The sequence below is a fragment of the Calidris pugnax genome, unplaced genomic scaffold (genome assembly GCF_001431845.1).
Source record: "Calidris pugnax isolate Ruff unplaced genomic scaffold, ASM143184v1 scaffold23, whole genome shotgun sequence".
NCBI lineage: Eukaryota > Metazoa > Chordata > Aves > Charadriiformes > Scolopacidae > Calidris > Calidris pugnax.
This window is the reverse complement of record NW_015090772.1, coordinates 1957956-1973524: the sequence shown is the minus strand read 5'-3', so window position 1 is coordinate 1973524 and position 15569 is coordinate 1957956. Positions and strand designations below refer to the sequence as shown.

General features: G+C 42.3%; 1 protein-coding gene across 16 annotated transcripts in view; it reads right to left on the bottom strand.

Moving 5' to 3' along the window:
- ARPP21 (cAMP regulated phosphoprotein 21kDa) overlaps window positions 1-15569 on the bottom strand; it is a 302410-nt gene that overhangs the window by 75340 nt on the left and 211501 nt on the right. For 12 of the 16 annotated variants that reach the window (XM_014941747.1, XM_014941765.1, XM_014941713.1 and 9 more), the window contains 2 exons: window positions 8595-8703; window positions 6005-6106 (listed from right to left, as the gene is read on the bottom strand). The exons of 1 other annotated variant lie outside the window; for it this stretch is intronic. In XM_014941747.1, coding sequence (XP_014797233.1) covers window positions 6005-6106; window positions 8595-8703 — 211 coding nt within the window. The remainder of the gene's footprint in view (window positions 1-6004; window positions 6107-8594; window positions 8704-15569) is intronic. 3 more of the 16 variants (XM_014941818.1, XM_014941827.1, XM_014941836.1) reach the window with 1 other exon arrangement.

The window sequence follows — 15569 nt, the reverse complement described above, 5'->3', positions numbered from 1 at the left end:
AGTACTTAGGAATACTGTGTGATTTCACATTTTACGGTTGGAGAGGAAACAGGCATACCCACATTGAGATATAAAATGATGATAATCATCTTAATAGTAATATTAACAACAATAATATCCTATTGCAAAAAGGTTCTCTGCTGGAGGACTTAGATCCCAAGAAAGGTGAAGGGCTCAGAAGAAATAAATCCTATGGGCAACTGTATAATTCTTTCAGCATTACTTAATTTTTTATGCAGAGAAATGAAGCTGTGCTCAATTTCCCATGAATAATTCTCCCCCTTTGATTTTTTCATTTCCCTCCTATTTCGTGTTCGCTACACAAAGTGCCTCGTAGCTGTCATTGGATTATATCTCCATGAGGTACAGAAGAAAGGACAATCAGTACTTGCACTGAATTTAAACAAAAGGCAGGCAAAGTGAGGAGGGCACCAGAGATCATGCCCATGACTTCTGTAACAACAGCTCAAAGAATAATGCAATGCCATCATTAGCCCTGGCAGAACCTAATGGTATGAGATATGCACAGGTTTGGGATGTTTCTGTTTTGAAAAGGGTGAGCTAACGACCTACTCAAAGAGCCCTGGCCAACACCAGAAGCAACACCCTGCTTATTCCCACTGCTCCAACAGCTGCCTGGGCAAACTTGTCCCTTGGCACCGCAGGCGGTGACATCCCATCGATTTACACAAAGATGGAATTTAGCCCCACGAAGGCAATGTGGTTTCTCCTTAAAACTGTGATTCGCCCACCCAGCACCCACATCAGGGAACATCTGACAGCTCCGTGGGCTTCCCAGGTGGGCTCCCACCCTGCACTCCAACTAAACACACGGGGGTCTGGGCTGCATCGGTGGCAAGGACACCTCTCCTTAGCACAAAGCCTCAGGACATCAGGAGCAAGTTTCTCTGATGCCAGGGACCAAATTCCCACCAGCCACAGCAGACCTAGGTATTCACCCCAGGCCGAAAGGAGACACCAACTGTTCCCCCTAAAACCACTTGGGATCCTTTGTACAACTATGACACTGCCTTTTCTCTCATTTTATGTACCTTACTCACAAGGTCTCAGTAACAAATGTGGCTGTGCAGCCTTCAGCTTCATCTAATTACCTGTGAACACAGTGACACCACCCCATGGGGCTTGTACAGCCTCAGCTGTGGGGCTGGGTCTTCAGATTGAGGTTCATGATAGGCATCTGTGCATTGACTTCACTGCAGCCACATTTCCAAAGCAGCATTAAAGCTACTCTTCCAGCACAAATAAGTTTAGACCAGAGTACTGGTCTGCATCCCCACAAAGTTACAAAAGCAAAGGGGCGTGTACCTGTTTGAAATTTTTAAAGAAAATTTATTTTATTTTTTCAAGTTTTTAAAGAGACTGGAGCATAAATCAGAGTAAATATCCGGGATTTATATTTTATCAAACAAGTGGAGAGGTCTGCTCCCTCTTCCGTGTCTTAATGGGAACCACTATCAACTGCATTATAGACTTAAGGACTCTAATAATTCCATTTGCCCTCCCGGCTGATGTTGCTGGCACGGGGCCACACAACCCCTGGAAACTATTTTTCAGTACAGGTGTGAAGCTGAGAGGCAGAGAAGACAGACACTTCAATATTATGCTATTCTTACTGTTAAAAATCAGATAGCTAAGGCAGCTCTGGATAGCAGTTTAGCTCCTACAATGTCAGGATTCGCTTTCCTGATCTATAACATCAATAATGCTCGATTTAAAGGACCAGGAAAGCTTAGGTGGACAGCACAGCTGTTGCAAAAAACATTCTTAAATGTTGGCTCTTGTATACTCAAAGACAGTGACAACAAACCTACAAAAAGAAAAAAAGTGATGTAAGATTACCTACAAATTTGCCTCCTCAGAGATCTCTGCATGCAAGATTCCCATTAGGGTGCTCTGTAGGACTAAGTGACATTTATGAAAGGCGTATATCACTCTTCCAATTCCCTAGAGCCTTTTAAAGTCTCAACTGCAAAACGCTCATCAGCCTCCGCCAGTGCACTAGGTATAACTGGGGCTGCTGTTCTTGTTTATAATTACATTAGCCAACAGAGATAACTATTAACATGCAGCAATATCCTGCAGTGGATACCATCAGGTAATCACTGTCACGTCACTTAAACAAGACGTGACAGATCACAGGCTTCTAAACTAACACTTACTGCTTGCTCTGCAGCCACAAACAAAGGCTCTTTCTGGGAGTTTTAGTACCTACGGGTTTGTGGTAGCCGACACGAGGTGTGTCTTTGTTTTGTTTTTATTAATTTCAAACCTTCTTTTTCCTACCAAAAGGATAGGACAGGCTGCAGCCACCTTTTCAAATATTTATTTCGTGACTCTCTTTAACTCGGAGAGTAATAAAGATCCTCAGCGCTTTCTTAAGCAGAGGAATCATGAGTTATTTTATCTAAAGGATCTGGCTCTTCAGAATACATTCAGTTAAAAATAGCCATTAGAACTAACGACAAAAGATAAAAAACATGGTGTATTTCCTTTAATAAGTTCCATGTGTGCCATGGGAAATTCTAGCGTTTGTGTAAGTAATGAAACATCTACATTTTTCAGTGAATACACAATGATTACAAGAGAATACATTTATGAACAATGGATGGTCCTTATGTGATTCTGGCTCATGAGGTTATACATTGCGTTAACCTTGAGGAATGAAATTTCCTCTACATAATTTGATTGCTAGTCTTTAAAATCAATTTTCTGCATGCTTAAAAGCCAAATGCAGCACACCATTTGCGCACGCATCTGGGATTCTCAGTTAAATCTATACTTTGAGCTAACGCACAGGGCAAGAACAACGTACACTTTTTTTTTTAAATTCTTTTAGATTATTCTTCATCTTTCTTGGACAATTCCTTTTCAACCTCCTAAGAGCAACTAAAGCAGTTCAGACAAGAAACAACTTCTTTACAAGACCCAGATACTCCAGGTCTTCTGCTCCAGTGTACTTGGTTGCAAAATTCACCAATTGTTGTAAAGCTAAGCTTCCAAAAAAATTAAGTTTTAAAGAGAACGGTTGTAGACTTTGTAATTAAAAATAATACCTTTGAGCATAACAGAGTTCATGCAGGGCTGTTTTACTGTTAGCAGTCTGGAAAGTTTGAGGTGCGCTTTGTAGTTCTTATTTCAGTGAGCTGGGATGATCACATTTATTAACTATGTATTTCTTCACTAATCCTTTAATAAAGATATCACTTTAACATGCTTCTCCATCCCTGCCACTTCCTACGACTCTACACATGACAGGAATCATTAAAACCTCCAGCTCCCCTCGTCAAAATTTATGATAGCCAACACAGCAGATGGAAAACTTGCCAGAAAGTATAATTTAAACTGACTAACATCAGACTAATCACCATAAGGACTATAATAATGATGGCATTATTCATGAACTTATTTATTTTGTTAAAACCTTCCCACTTGGAAATGAAAGTTTCTGATGCACTCTAGTGCTGCAAAATCAAAGGAAGGACAAGCCATCTTTCTGTTGGCTGGTATAGGGGGGTCCAGGTTAAGACATTTTTCACAGCACTTGAGATGTGCAGAGAATTTTTTTGCCCCTGTCGCCAGCCTGCCTTTTCCTCCTAAGCTTTGTTCAAAGCTCTGACTCATGGGCTGATCTGTTATCCAAAGAGTTTTGGGTACCCCAAAGATGTTTAGAGAAGGGGTGCTAGGTGCACCAAGTTACCGGCAGTACTCTCGACCTTCGTGGCTGCCCTTTGGAGACCTCTCATGCAAACTCTCTTCATGCACACTCCAATGAGAAATGAAGAATCTATAATCCATTTGCTAAGGTTCATAAGCAAGGCACTGATAAAGGCTGGACTGCAGCAGTATAAACAGTATACAGATAATAAAAATACCACGGGATTAATCCCTCCCTGTCTCTCTACGTCTATAATTTGCAGGGTGACAAGGCTTAGGTACCTACCTTAGAGAGACCTGGGGAGAACTGGATTAATTAACCATTGCAGAGGGCTTTAAAAGTCTTACATGCAGTAAGTAGCAACCTAAAATAGGAAGCCACTGCTCTCTTCCCAAAATTGAAAAAAACTGACATTGCCCACCACCACAACCACGGACACCACCCTAAGAACACCTCATGACTTCGAGGAGCGCTCCCCTCGAGAAAGGCTCAGCTGAGACATAACATTCCTGTTAATATTATTAGTACAGCTCGCTGCAAATCGCTGCCCTACGATGCTCAGGAGGCGCCTGCAATAGCAGGGAGAGAGAGCAAATGAGCGGATACGAGAGAGAGAGGGAGAGATATCTAACGGCGCTGATCTTTACACATGCTCACTCCCCACAAAGCCCACTGCTACTTAGTTAGGTCTTGCTGCTCGGAGATGCTAACCCCATGGACCACAACCACCTCCTGCTGGAGGCAATTCAAATGCTCCCTGCTTGCCCCTCTGTAAAACTCCAGCATCTAAAGGATAAAACCAGCAGCGCCTTGCGGAGCAAGTTCCAGCAAGACTTTTCCAGCCACCTCCATTTCCCAGCCTGGCACTTCTAGCCACTGCTTGTGATAGAAACTGCACGATTTTGGCAACAGCTTTCCACGTAGTACTTTTAAACAACATTTTGTCTCATCTGAAGTCTGCTTCAAAACCCAAAGTTTTTTTGTAGTTTTTTTTTTTTTTTTTTTTGGTTTTGCACAAGCTCCTCTGTAAAAAGCCAGAAACCAGCAACTTTCATACAGGGAACAAGCTGCAAAGAGGCTTTTGCAGCCCTGGAATGACTAAGTAACTCTACCATATATACCCTGACAGGATTTACATCAGATCCACATTCCAAAAGCAAAACATAAACCTAGCAGCCTCTGCTTTTACTGGAATTGTCTCAGTAAAGAAAGAAAAAAAAAAAGCGAGGCTAAAAACATTTAGATGTGGCAAGGTACTTACTAAAAAGCAAAATTACTTATCACAAGTGAGACAACACACACCTTAAAACTATGCAATGTATTCTGCTAAAGAAAAGTAACTTGGACTTGTGCGACTCCAAAACCAGAGCAAAATAAAAGAATACCTATGCTATTAGCCCTGCAACACATGAACAGTTTTAATTTAAAAGGACACTGCCAAATATGATTTTCAGTAACAGTTTTAATTGGGTTTTTTCTCATACTCCTCTTAGTGGCAGAGCTCCCACTGAGACATGAGATAACACAATAAAATGTTGACTTTTTTTTTCTTTTTTTCCTTTGAGGACCCTGTCATTACAGTATTATAGCAAATTATGATTTTCTTCCTTTTTCAGGAACAGGAGGTATTGCTCACAGATGTTTCATATTTAAACGTTTTCCTCCAGCAACATAACTCATTGCGCAAGTTCTGATTTTTGGTTAAAGGCAAGAATTATAATGCCTATTAAATTTTATTCCTTTCAGAATAAAATCATCAGAAAAGTGACTGACACTTTCTGATGGCAAAGGTATAGTTCCTTAACCGGCCATTTCAAAAAACCCGTGCAACTCCATGTTTAACCTCTGGCTTTTCTTTGTTCTTAGCGTCCAAAGAAACAAAACCATTGGGAGACTCTGCAGGAGGACACTTGGAAAATTTGATCCGAGCTCGAAACAAACAGGAAATGACACAGCTATTTAAACTTATTGAGAGTGTCCATTTAAATCACTGCTCTTTGCTTCGCAAAAGAGAAGGGGAAAAGAAAGAAACCTAGACCACACGAACATGAACATTCAAAGACACAGGATAAGCACTCCCCAGACAACATGCCGGGCCTCATCTCTCCTCTACCCTTCTCCCTGCCATCTCTCATCACCTCCTTTCTCCAGAAACCGACCTCCACACCTCTCCAGCTCCTCTGGGACCCTCTGCTCCAATGGCCCTTCCCTGTCGCCTCCAGCTCCACGGGGCAAGTCCAGCTGCGGTGTTGGTGTCGGAGGGGGACAAGACTGTCTGGCTACCGGCGAAGGTAGGGCACTAAAGAGGCAATTAAAACAACTACTCACATCTTGTGCAAATATTCTCTCCCTCACTCTCTGATACTCCTCTTCTCTCTCTTCAATTGATTTACTTCGTCTGTCATCTCTAAATGGAAGAATTCTGTTTTGCTGAGCAGAAAGAAAACCAGGAGGGTTATATAAGTTGAGCTGTTAAAAACTGCCGTTAAGTAACTGTCAGCCGAGAATAATAAATGTTCACTTAACAAATGAAGCATGAAAACGATAGCTGTCGCTCCTGCAGGAAGGGCCCTGGCGCGGCCGGGCACCCCAGGGTTTCCAGGTAGGCACTGCACGTGGGTTCCTGGAGCCAGTGGCCCAAACGAGGCTCTCTGCATGGCTTTTGTGGCCCCGCCGTCCTAAAACTGGGTGTTCTCACCCCAAACCTAAGTGCCATTGCTAAGATTTCTCGACTCTCCTACCGGCTGCCAGGAGCAGGAAGGGCAGGCAGCGCTGCACCACCCGTGCAATCCAGGAAGAAAAGAAGGAAAGTAGGCGGTAAAGAGCTAAGCTGCAAACCCTAGAAGAAACCCACCAAAGTCTATGTGTATGAGGAGAAGTCCCAAATAATCAGCACGATGGTTTTAACCATTTCCACACCGTAAAGGAACCCTCGACTTCAGTTTTGCTAGGAAAAGAATGGCCATTTGTGCCTCTGGGTAAAGCGGGGTGCGGGAAATGGCTGTGCTGTGGGAGGGAGGAGAGGAGAAGAGGACCCCGGGCAAGAAATGCTTCGCTGGCAATTTGGGTTTCAAGCACTGCTCCTTCTCCCCCTGCACCCCAGCACCTGCTGAGATAGGTCATGCTGTTTCCCTTTGGCCCATCCCCATGTTCGTCATACCCTGAAAACACTGGGGGGTTTTGCTTTCAAAGCCAGCTGCAGTGTAACTGGCAAGGCTGCTGTGTACCATTCAAAGTGAAGGAAAAAGAGGGGGGAAAAAAAAAGAAAAAGGAAAAATCAGTCTCTTACTGAAAACATGAAGGAGAGTGGCAATGAGAGACTCACTGGCAGGTCCCTCCACAAATATAACCTAAGCAAAGAAAGCATACACCGTCTTCTTACCTGTGAGAATTTTCTCATACAAGCAATTCACATCAGAACCCGTTTTGATTTTTTTTTTTGTTTGTTTGGATTTTTTTTGGTTAATATATTCCACATACACAGCTTAGACTGGATTGAAACAGCACAACACCCGCTTTTAAAGGCAGCACAAACACACACGTTTCCCTGGCGCTCCCCTACTCGTCGGGCCCGACTAAGGTAAGAGAGTGTTATGGCACAGGCAACACAGAGGGTGACGTCTGCCACGGGACATGCACGACAAGCAAGTAAGTTACACAAGACAGTACAGGGTGCTGAGGGACCAGGAGGAGGGAGGGAGCTAATTCACATCAGAACCCGTTTTGATTTTTTTTTTTGTTTGTTTGGATTTTTTTTGGTTAATATATTCCACATACACAGCTTAGACTGGATTGAAACAGCACAACACCCGCTTTTAAAGGCAGCACAAACACACACGTTTCCCTGGCGCTCCCCTACTCGTCGGGCCCGACTAAGGTAAGAGAGTGTTATGGCACAGGCAACACAGAGGGTGACGTCTGCCACGGGACATGCACGACAAGCAAGTAAGTTACACAAGACAGTACAGGGTGCTGAGGGACCAGGAGGAGGGAGGGAGCTAGAAGAGGAAACTGATTTATTTTGGGGTCACAATTTAATTCAGGATGGTTTAAAAAAAATAAAAATAATTAGAAGAGGAAACTGATTTATTTTGGGGTCAAAATTTAATTCAGGATGGTTTAAAAAAAAAAAAAAAAAAAAAAAAAATTGACCTGGCCTCACCATCACGTGTTTCTTTGGGATTGGTTGTTGTTATGGCACAGGCAACACAGAGGGTGACATCTGCCACGGGACATGCACGACAAGCAAGTAAGTTACACAAGACAGTACAGGGTGCTGAGGGACCAGGAGGAGGGAGGGAGCTAGAAGAGGAAACTGATTTATTTTGGGGTCACAATTTAATTCAGGATGGTTTAAAAAAAATAAAAATAATAAAATTGACCTGGCCTCACCATCACGTGTTTCTTTGGGATGTTTGTTTTTTTGGGGTTGGTTTGTGGGGTTTTTTTTGGGTTGTTTTTTATTTTTACCTCTCTCCTTTGTGGGCTACGTCGCTTTATCACTACTCCCTACTGAAATCCAACTCTGAGTGGGTAGAGAGGAGGGAGGGGGAGCGGAACAACTGCCATAGTTGAGGCGAGACACCGAGGCGAACGCGACTGACACAGCCTTGCAGCCCCGCAGCCGCCGGCATTCCCCCTCCCCGTGGGCATGCAGCAAGCCCTGCGCCAAGCACAACCACCCATGCAAACCCCCACACACTGCCAGGGCTGAAGCGGCCACGCCGGGGCTGGATGCTACCCCACGGTGGTGGTACGTACACCAGAGGAGATGGGGAAGGGGCAGGAGAGGGAGGAGGAGGAGGAGGAGGAGGAGGAGGAAGAGGAGGAGAGCAACAACAAAAGAACAACAATAACATCAGTCAGCCCACCTTCAAAAACAGAACAAATTTCAGCAACTCTCGAACCGAGAACCAACCTGATTGTCTTCTTTATCAATACTAGAGTTATCTCGCTTCAAGATAAATCGCTTCTGGGATTCTTCACCTTTTTCATCTTTTAAATGTTCAGAAAACCTTTGCTCTGGTCTGCCAGCAAAGTAAAACATAGCAATAAAAAAATCTTTCTTTTGGTTTCGCTTTGATCTTTTATTTCTCAGCGCTCTTTTGTTTTCACAGAAGCATTCAGTGCAAAAGCAGTTAACATTTGTGGCCATGGTGAGACGCTGCCTATAGCTGTCTGAGGCTGCTGGATCTCTGCTAACTGTTATTGCTATAAATAGCTTTTGTTGTTGTTGTTGTTGTTGTGTGGCAAGGAGCGGGAATCCAAAATCTCAGTCACTGAAATATTTAGACTCTTCCTCACTGTGACTGAAGGACAGGGAAAACAAATTAACATACTGTATGTTAATTTGCTTCCTTCAGTAGCTGTGACCTCCGGCAACACCGCTGCTTAGCGAAGCCTATCTACCTTTAGAAGTAAGGAAAAACTGACAGAAATCTTAAAAACTGAACCCAAGAGTTTCCTCACTCCTAATTTTAATGTTATTTGAGGGCCTGATGGTGTTTTGCTTAAACAAAGTATCATCTCATCACCAATAAGTGGGAAAAATACTCTGCAACAATCATAGAGCATCAGTTAGTTCACCAATTTAAAACCACCCAGGCATATATCTATCTGTCTATCTATCTATTTATTTATTTAATTTTAAAAGCCAAACCCCAGTCATTAAAAGCCCAACATTTTCAGGTCCGTCAGCTGGGAGGATGCTGTTCCCCGTTATCACCTTGCGCAAAAAGCAAATTTTAAGAAGCACCTCGTAACGCCGAGCTGGTCACTGCCAATGCCTTGTAGCTGTCAATAAGTAACTCTCCAGCCTGCACCCCTCCGGAACCCAAACCCAAAATGTCAATCAAATGTCCCAAACCCAAGCCCTGCTAATGTCAATAGGGTGACAAGCACCCCGGAGAACCGAGCTGGGATTTACCAGCTGCTGTCACCCAACTGCAGCTGACACACAAGCTGGTTTATAAAAGCAACACCACGCTGTGTCACACCATGAGGTTTCCACCAGGAAACACAAACCTTGCCCTCTGGGCTGAGCTCTTAGCAGCAGAGGTAGGAGATGCCCCTGTCCACATAGAAACCTACACAAAGGAGACACGAAGCTTCCACTGACAGTAACGGACCCATCGTGAAGAAGTAAGGTCGAATTTACTGAAGGTAGAATTTACAGAAGTCAGTGACTTCAGAAATAGCTTTTAAAAATCGACCACCAAATAAAAATCCTCAAAAACCTCAAAATAAAAACCTCTGCTTCATCTTATCTCAGAAGGGAAAATTAAACCAGATGCGTAAATGAGCCACCATTTTGTTGTTGTTCTGCGCTTCACTAATTAGCAATGGATTTCAAATCAAAATACAGCACGTCCTCATGCTGTAATTACAGTCCATTACAATTCACTGTCAGATGTGCAGAAAACATTTGTAATTAACTGCTAGAAATACAGTATCAAGAGACAGCAGCCCTCCTGCCTTCAAATTCTGTATGAATTTGAAGGACTCCCAACCTCTGCTCGTAACGTGCATTTTTTGTGATAAAGCAACAAGACACAGGAGCCTGATTTCCACAGCTTTTGAGAATTCAAGAAAGCTTTTGTCCACCAGCTGTTTTAGTACCAACAGATATAGGGCCCAAGAGATGGAAGTTGTCAGACCCTCTGGATGCCCTACTAGCTGCCTTCTAAGCAGTCCAGGGAAGCACAGCTCTCTCCAGAGTTTTCTAACCTAATGGGTCCTTAGTGATGCTTCCTCGTAAAGGGAAAGGCTACAAAGCCCCATTAATGGATTGCGAGGTGGGTCGTTCTGCCTTTCCTCCCATTAATGAGCACTGGGCCTGCACAGCCAGAAAAAGAAGATTCATTCCCTCAAATACTCTGCTTTGACAGCACCAGCTAAGGAATGTTATTTTTTGGGGGGTTTTACATCCTAACGCACCAAAGCTTCTGTAATTGCACCATCAGAGTAAAATGCACAGCTGAGCATCTAATAAACTATACTCCGAGCATAATAAATAACTGGGATTTTTAAAACGCATAGGAAAAAAAAAATTTTATCAAAAATTAGAGAGAAAAAAAAACTGGAAAAAGAAATTTGGTGAAACGCCTCCTCCAACTGCTAACTTATTTACAACAACAACATGTTTTTCATACTTCATAGCACTATTTTCATTTTTCAATCCCATTTTCACTTCATTTACTATTCAGAAAATATTTCCACCTGTCTAGGAGAAGCGTAAGATCAAGCCATAAGCCTAAACCTGGTATGTTCCTGTTAGTTAAATTAGTCTACAAGCCCATTAACCTCCACAGTTGTGAAAAGAAGTTTGCCTGGATGAACATGCAGAGCATTACGAAGTGCCGCAGTACTACGAGCACCATGAGAACATCCTTCCCAGCCAGTTGTCACTGCAACTACAGACCTCCCTCAAGAAGTGCTCGAATGTTCAAAAGCATAAAATAACATTCAGTTGACAGCAATGGAAATGAAGAGCTATTTTAAAGAAGAAATCAGAATCCAGCCATATTTGCATATGGGAGTTTGGGTATCTTTTGTCAATATTGTTTCCTGCATTTTCTTTTTTAACATCCATTGCAAAAATACATTTTTAGTAGGATACAGATGGCAAACTAAGCTTAAAACAAGTTAAGTGGAACCAAACGCTCTATTTGGGTAGAGGAGAGGTCGATTCTGCAAAGATTTGGGTCTGGCCCTCTGAGGGACGTCAGTGCAAGTTCCCCATTCACAGCTCTGAAGTCCCCTTTAATTGGATAATGCATTTGCTACCAGGAAGCAGAACCACTGTGGTTATTCCAGGGAAATCTGTTGCATTATTTTATGAATTTGCGGGTGAATCAACTGCTTGAAAATGGAAGAAAATGATTTTGAGCAAGATGCAGTATACCGTCAATATACTAACAGAGTAGATAAGTACAGTAGTTCAGCAGATATAGTGAATTCATCTCACGCAAGTCCTAAATAAATAACAATCACATTTACTTTTCTTCTAAGCTTTTTTAGCCCTGATACTGCCAGTAGTAGAGTTTGTAATATATCCCCAAATTATGTTCATGCATATAAGTGAGTGAATTCATCAAGCTTATTTTCTGTAGGAGCACAAATTAAGATCTTACTCAAGTCAAAGCATGGTTCAGCAATTACTATCTTAAAGCCATGGAAAATCAGGAACTTATTTACTATTACCACACTGGTTACTCTAATTCTTACCTCCAAACCCTAACCAAACTTCAGTTTAATTTTAATTGGTCAAAATGGGATTTGCATGGCCTTTTTGAGGAGACATTGAGTACTTCTAAAGAGCTTATCGCTAACTCAAGTACTCTAAGTATTTAGGGATCTTCTCCAAAAAAAACCCAAAGAAAACAACATACAATACCTATCCTATTGTTGGTGGCCACACCATACATCCATCCACGTGCTAACAACAGGCCCCAAGAAAAGACAAGCAAATGCAGGCTTATAAAGAGTGCTGCCCACAGGTGTGATATTCATTATTTCATGTAGCCCCCATAACTGGAGTCAGCAGATCACTTGAGAACCTCAAACCCCACCACTCCAAAATGCTTAAGGAGGAAATACCAATTCCCTTTTAAGTCAATAGGAATTTTTGCAGTTTGAGGTCCGTATCGAGAAAACTGGAAAGACCCAATTATACTTTAAGGGCTCAGAAACCAAGACACAAGGAGGGGGAAACCACGACAGGCTAAAAAAAATGAAAAGTTTGTTTGTTTGTTTCGTTTGTTTTCATTTAATATAACCTTTTGATCATCCCAATTTTTATTGCTTGACAGCATGGGTGGAAGCAAAACATCTGTGCCCTAAAAACGCAACTTCACAAAAGCACAATTGCCTCCGAACTCATTTAATATTTCCTAAAAGTTGTCAGGCTGCTCAGTTAGTCATCTTTCTGGCACACGTGTTTCAGAACAAAACACACAGCACGTTTCCTCCTTCCCTGTAAAGCTTTTGGTCAGGTGCTAAGAATGTTTAAGAGAAACTGGATCTCGGAGTAAGATCAACCTCTCCTCCCCATCCCACCCAACAAGGCAGCACCACGCTGTTCAGGTAGGTGCCAGCAGGATACCTACGGGGAACCAACTTCATTTCTAATGGCTGTGGTGCTCCTTCTCATGCATCCAATGACCTTTTCAACTCTTTCAGCCTCCTTTTTGTGCTGGGAGACCACTGTAACAGTCACGTCAAGATACGGGTCAAGATTCTTATTTCCATGCCCGAAATACTTTCACCGTGAGGGTGACAGAGCACTGGCACAGGTTGCCCAGAGAACTGGTGGAGTCTCCACTCTTGGAGATATTTAAAAGCATTGCCCTGGGAAATTGATTCTCTGTGGCCCTGCCTGAGCAAGGGTTCAGACAAGATGACCTCCAGAAGTCCCTTCCAACCTCAACTATGCTGTCGCTTTGTGACACATGAAGTCAGATATATAGTAACAGACCTATAGAAGAACAAAGCTCCATCATTACCTCTTTTAGACATTTTTTGTGCATGCTTTTTGTTTTGCAAGTTGGTCATTATCATTTACTGTTCTCATTTCATAGTTACTTATACTTCACTTAAGCGAGGGCACAACAAAAGACACTTTTCTAGGCTCATTCCTTACAACAAAGCCTGTATTTTAGAAATGGTAGAGCTGGAATAAGCAGAACACTTCTGTGTGTTAGAACAGAAAAAAAAAAAAAAAGTTAGATTTTGATAGCAACATCCATTATAAGATTTTTTTTTTCCGACTATCATTATGGCAATTTTAATGTGAGCTACTTCTATTCACTTCAGTAGAGTTCCTCTCAATTTATCTCAGTATGACAGAAAACAGAGTTTGTCCCTCAGGCATAATTTTTTACATGGGCTCTTTAAGGAGAATTCCCCCTTATGTGCTCATTTAATGCTTTTCATTCCGAGTCAACCGTTGCAAGCAGTAATGAAAAAAAAAAAACCCAAACCCTAAGTACCTTAAACAGGTATTTGCTATTTAATCAAATTACATATTTTAAAAACATATTGCAGATTGGTAATAGCCACCAGGATACACGGAATAAGGATGTCACGGGGCATTTCCTTGCATCTGCATGTTTAGAGGCAATTAATGCAGTTTCCTAGACGAAAAAAAAAAAACCCAAACCCTAAGTACCTTAAACAGGTATTTGCTATTTAATCAAATTACATATTTTAAAAACATATTGCAGATTGGTAATAGCCACCAGGATACACGGAATAAGGATGTCAGGGGCAGGCACTTGCATCTGCATGTTTAGAGGCAATTAATGCAGTTTCCTAGACATCTATTTGCATGGGACATAAGAAACGAAATACTTGGGGCCAGGGGGGGAAATCTGCACTCATTTAAAAAAAAGTTAGTTAGCTCTGAAATAACTGGCCAAGAAACAGGGAACACGGACAGGACACCAGAAGGACAAATGGAAAAAGAGACAAGTGGTCCTGAAGACTCAGTGGCTGTATCAGCAGAGCACACAGACAGTCTGGGATGGTCAGGGCCGACTTACACACAGCACGTAAATCTTTATTATGAGGCATATACTTCTGACAGCACCTCAGCACACAGGCTGCTGCAAGATGCCTTTCAAAAGGAGCAGCGGCTTCGCCATGTGTGGAAAAGATGGGTTCGCCAGTGCAGCACCTGACGTAGCTAAAAATCTAGCACATTTGCAAAAAAAAAAATAAAATAATGATATAAACGATGTAAAAATCTAGCAAATCATCTGCAAAAGCCTCGCAGGCAGCAGCGAAGCAGCTGTCTGTAGGAATGCAATATAGGAAAGGGAGTTCGAAAGTGGAGATTGCTGCAGAGCGCAGACTCTAAAAAAAAAAAAATTAAAAAAAAAATAAAAAGAATCACAGAATGCTATGGAGTTGGAAGGGCCCTCTGGAGATCATCTAGTCCAACCCCCCCTGCCAAAGCAGGTCCACCCAGGGCAGGCTGCACAGGAAGATGTTCAGGCGGGGTTTGAAATGTCTCCAGAGACGGAGAAGAACCTTCCATTTGCAATGCAACGTTCATTTAATGCATGTAACGGGGGACAGCATGTTAATATTCCTCTTCTGATTGAATGGCAACACAACGAGAAAGACAAGTAGGGCCAGGAACAGGCAAAAAACCACCCCCGGCTACCCGCAGAACCATCATGTGGGAAACAAAATGAATAACCGACAAAACATTCTTAATGTTCTTCCACAAGGATGCCATCAGGAGACCAAGGCGATGGTGAGAGCAAGGGAGAAGCATGTTGCCGGCAGGATTCAGAAGAGTTGAGAAGATTTGAGGCACTCTTACACAGGTGTTCTGATGGTCTAACGGGGTTTTCTTCTTATTTGCCCTTGTTTTTAATTAAACCGACTGCTCAGCCCAACATCACATCGGCCTGTATTTTGGAACTTGGAAGCAAATATCATCATTGTCAAGAAGCTCCAACTTAACGATGACAGGCAGAATTCCAGCCTAACAGGTTAAATTATTTGATTAAATTCTCTCAGAAGACCATTTTTCAAGAATGAGGGCCCAGAATTACAGCCTTCAAATAGCCTTCGTGTATTTCGGCTGATGGATGCCAAAACAGCGTTTCAAAAAGTCATAGTCAGAATTTAAATACAGGTAATTGTTAAAGTACAGTGCAGTTATCACAACTTAATACTTAAAACCACTCAAGATGGCATTTCAAGCATTTAAAGGTAAATGCCTCATTAACAGATTGCAGCTTTTATGGTATGAGTCACTAACAGCTTCTGTTATGATGATAAAAGCATACTGAAAGCCATTTTTTAAAAAAATCAACCCTGTACAAGACAGCTCTTTCAAGGTGCTGCCTTCCCTGCAGCACAGGGGAAAAAAACCCCTCAA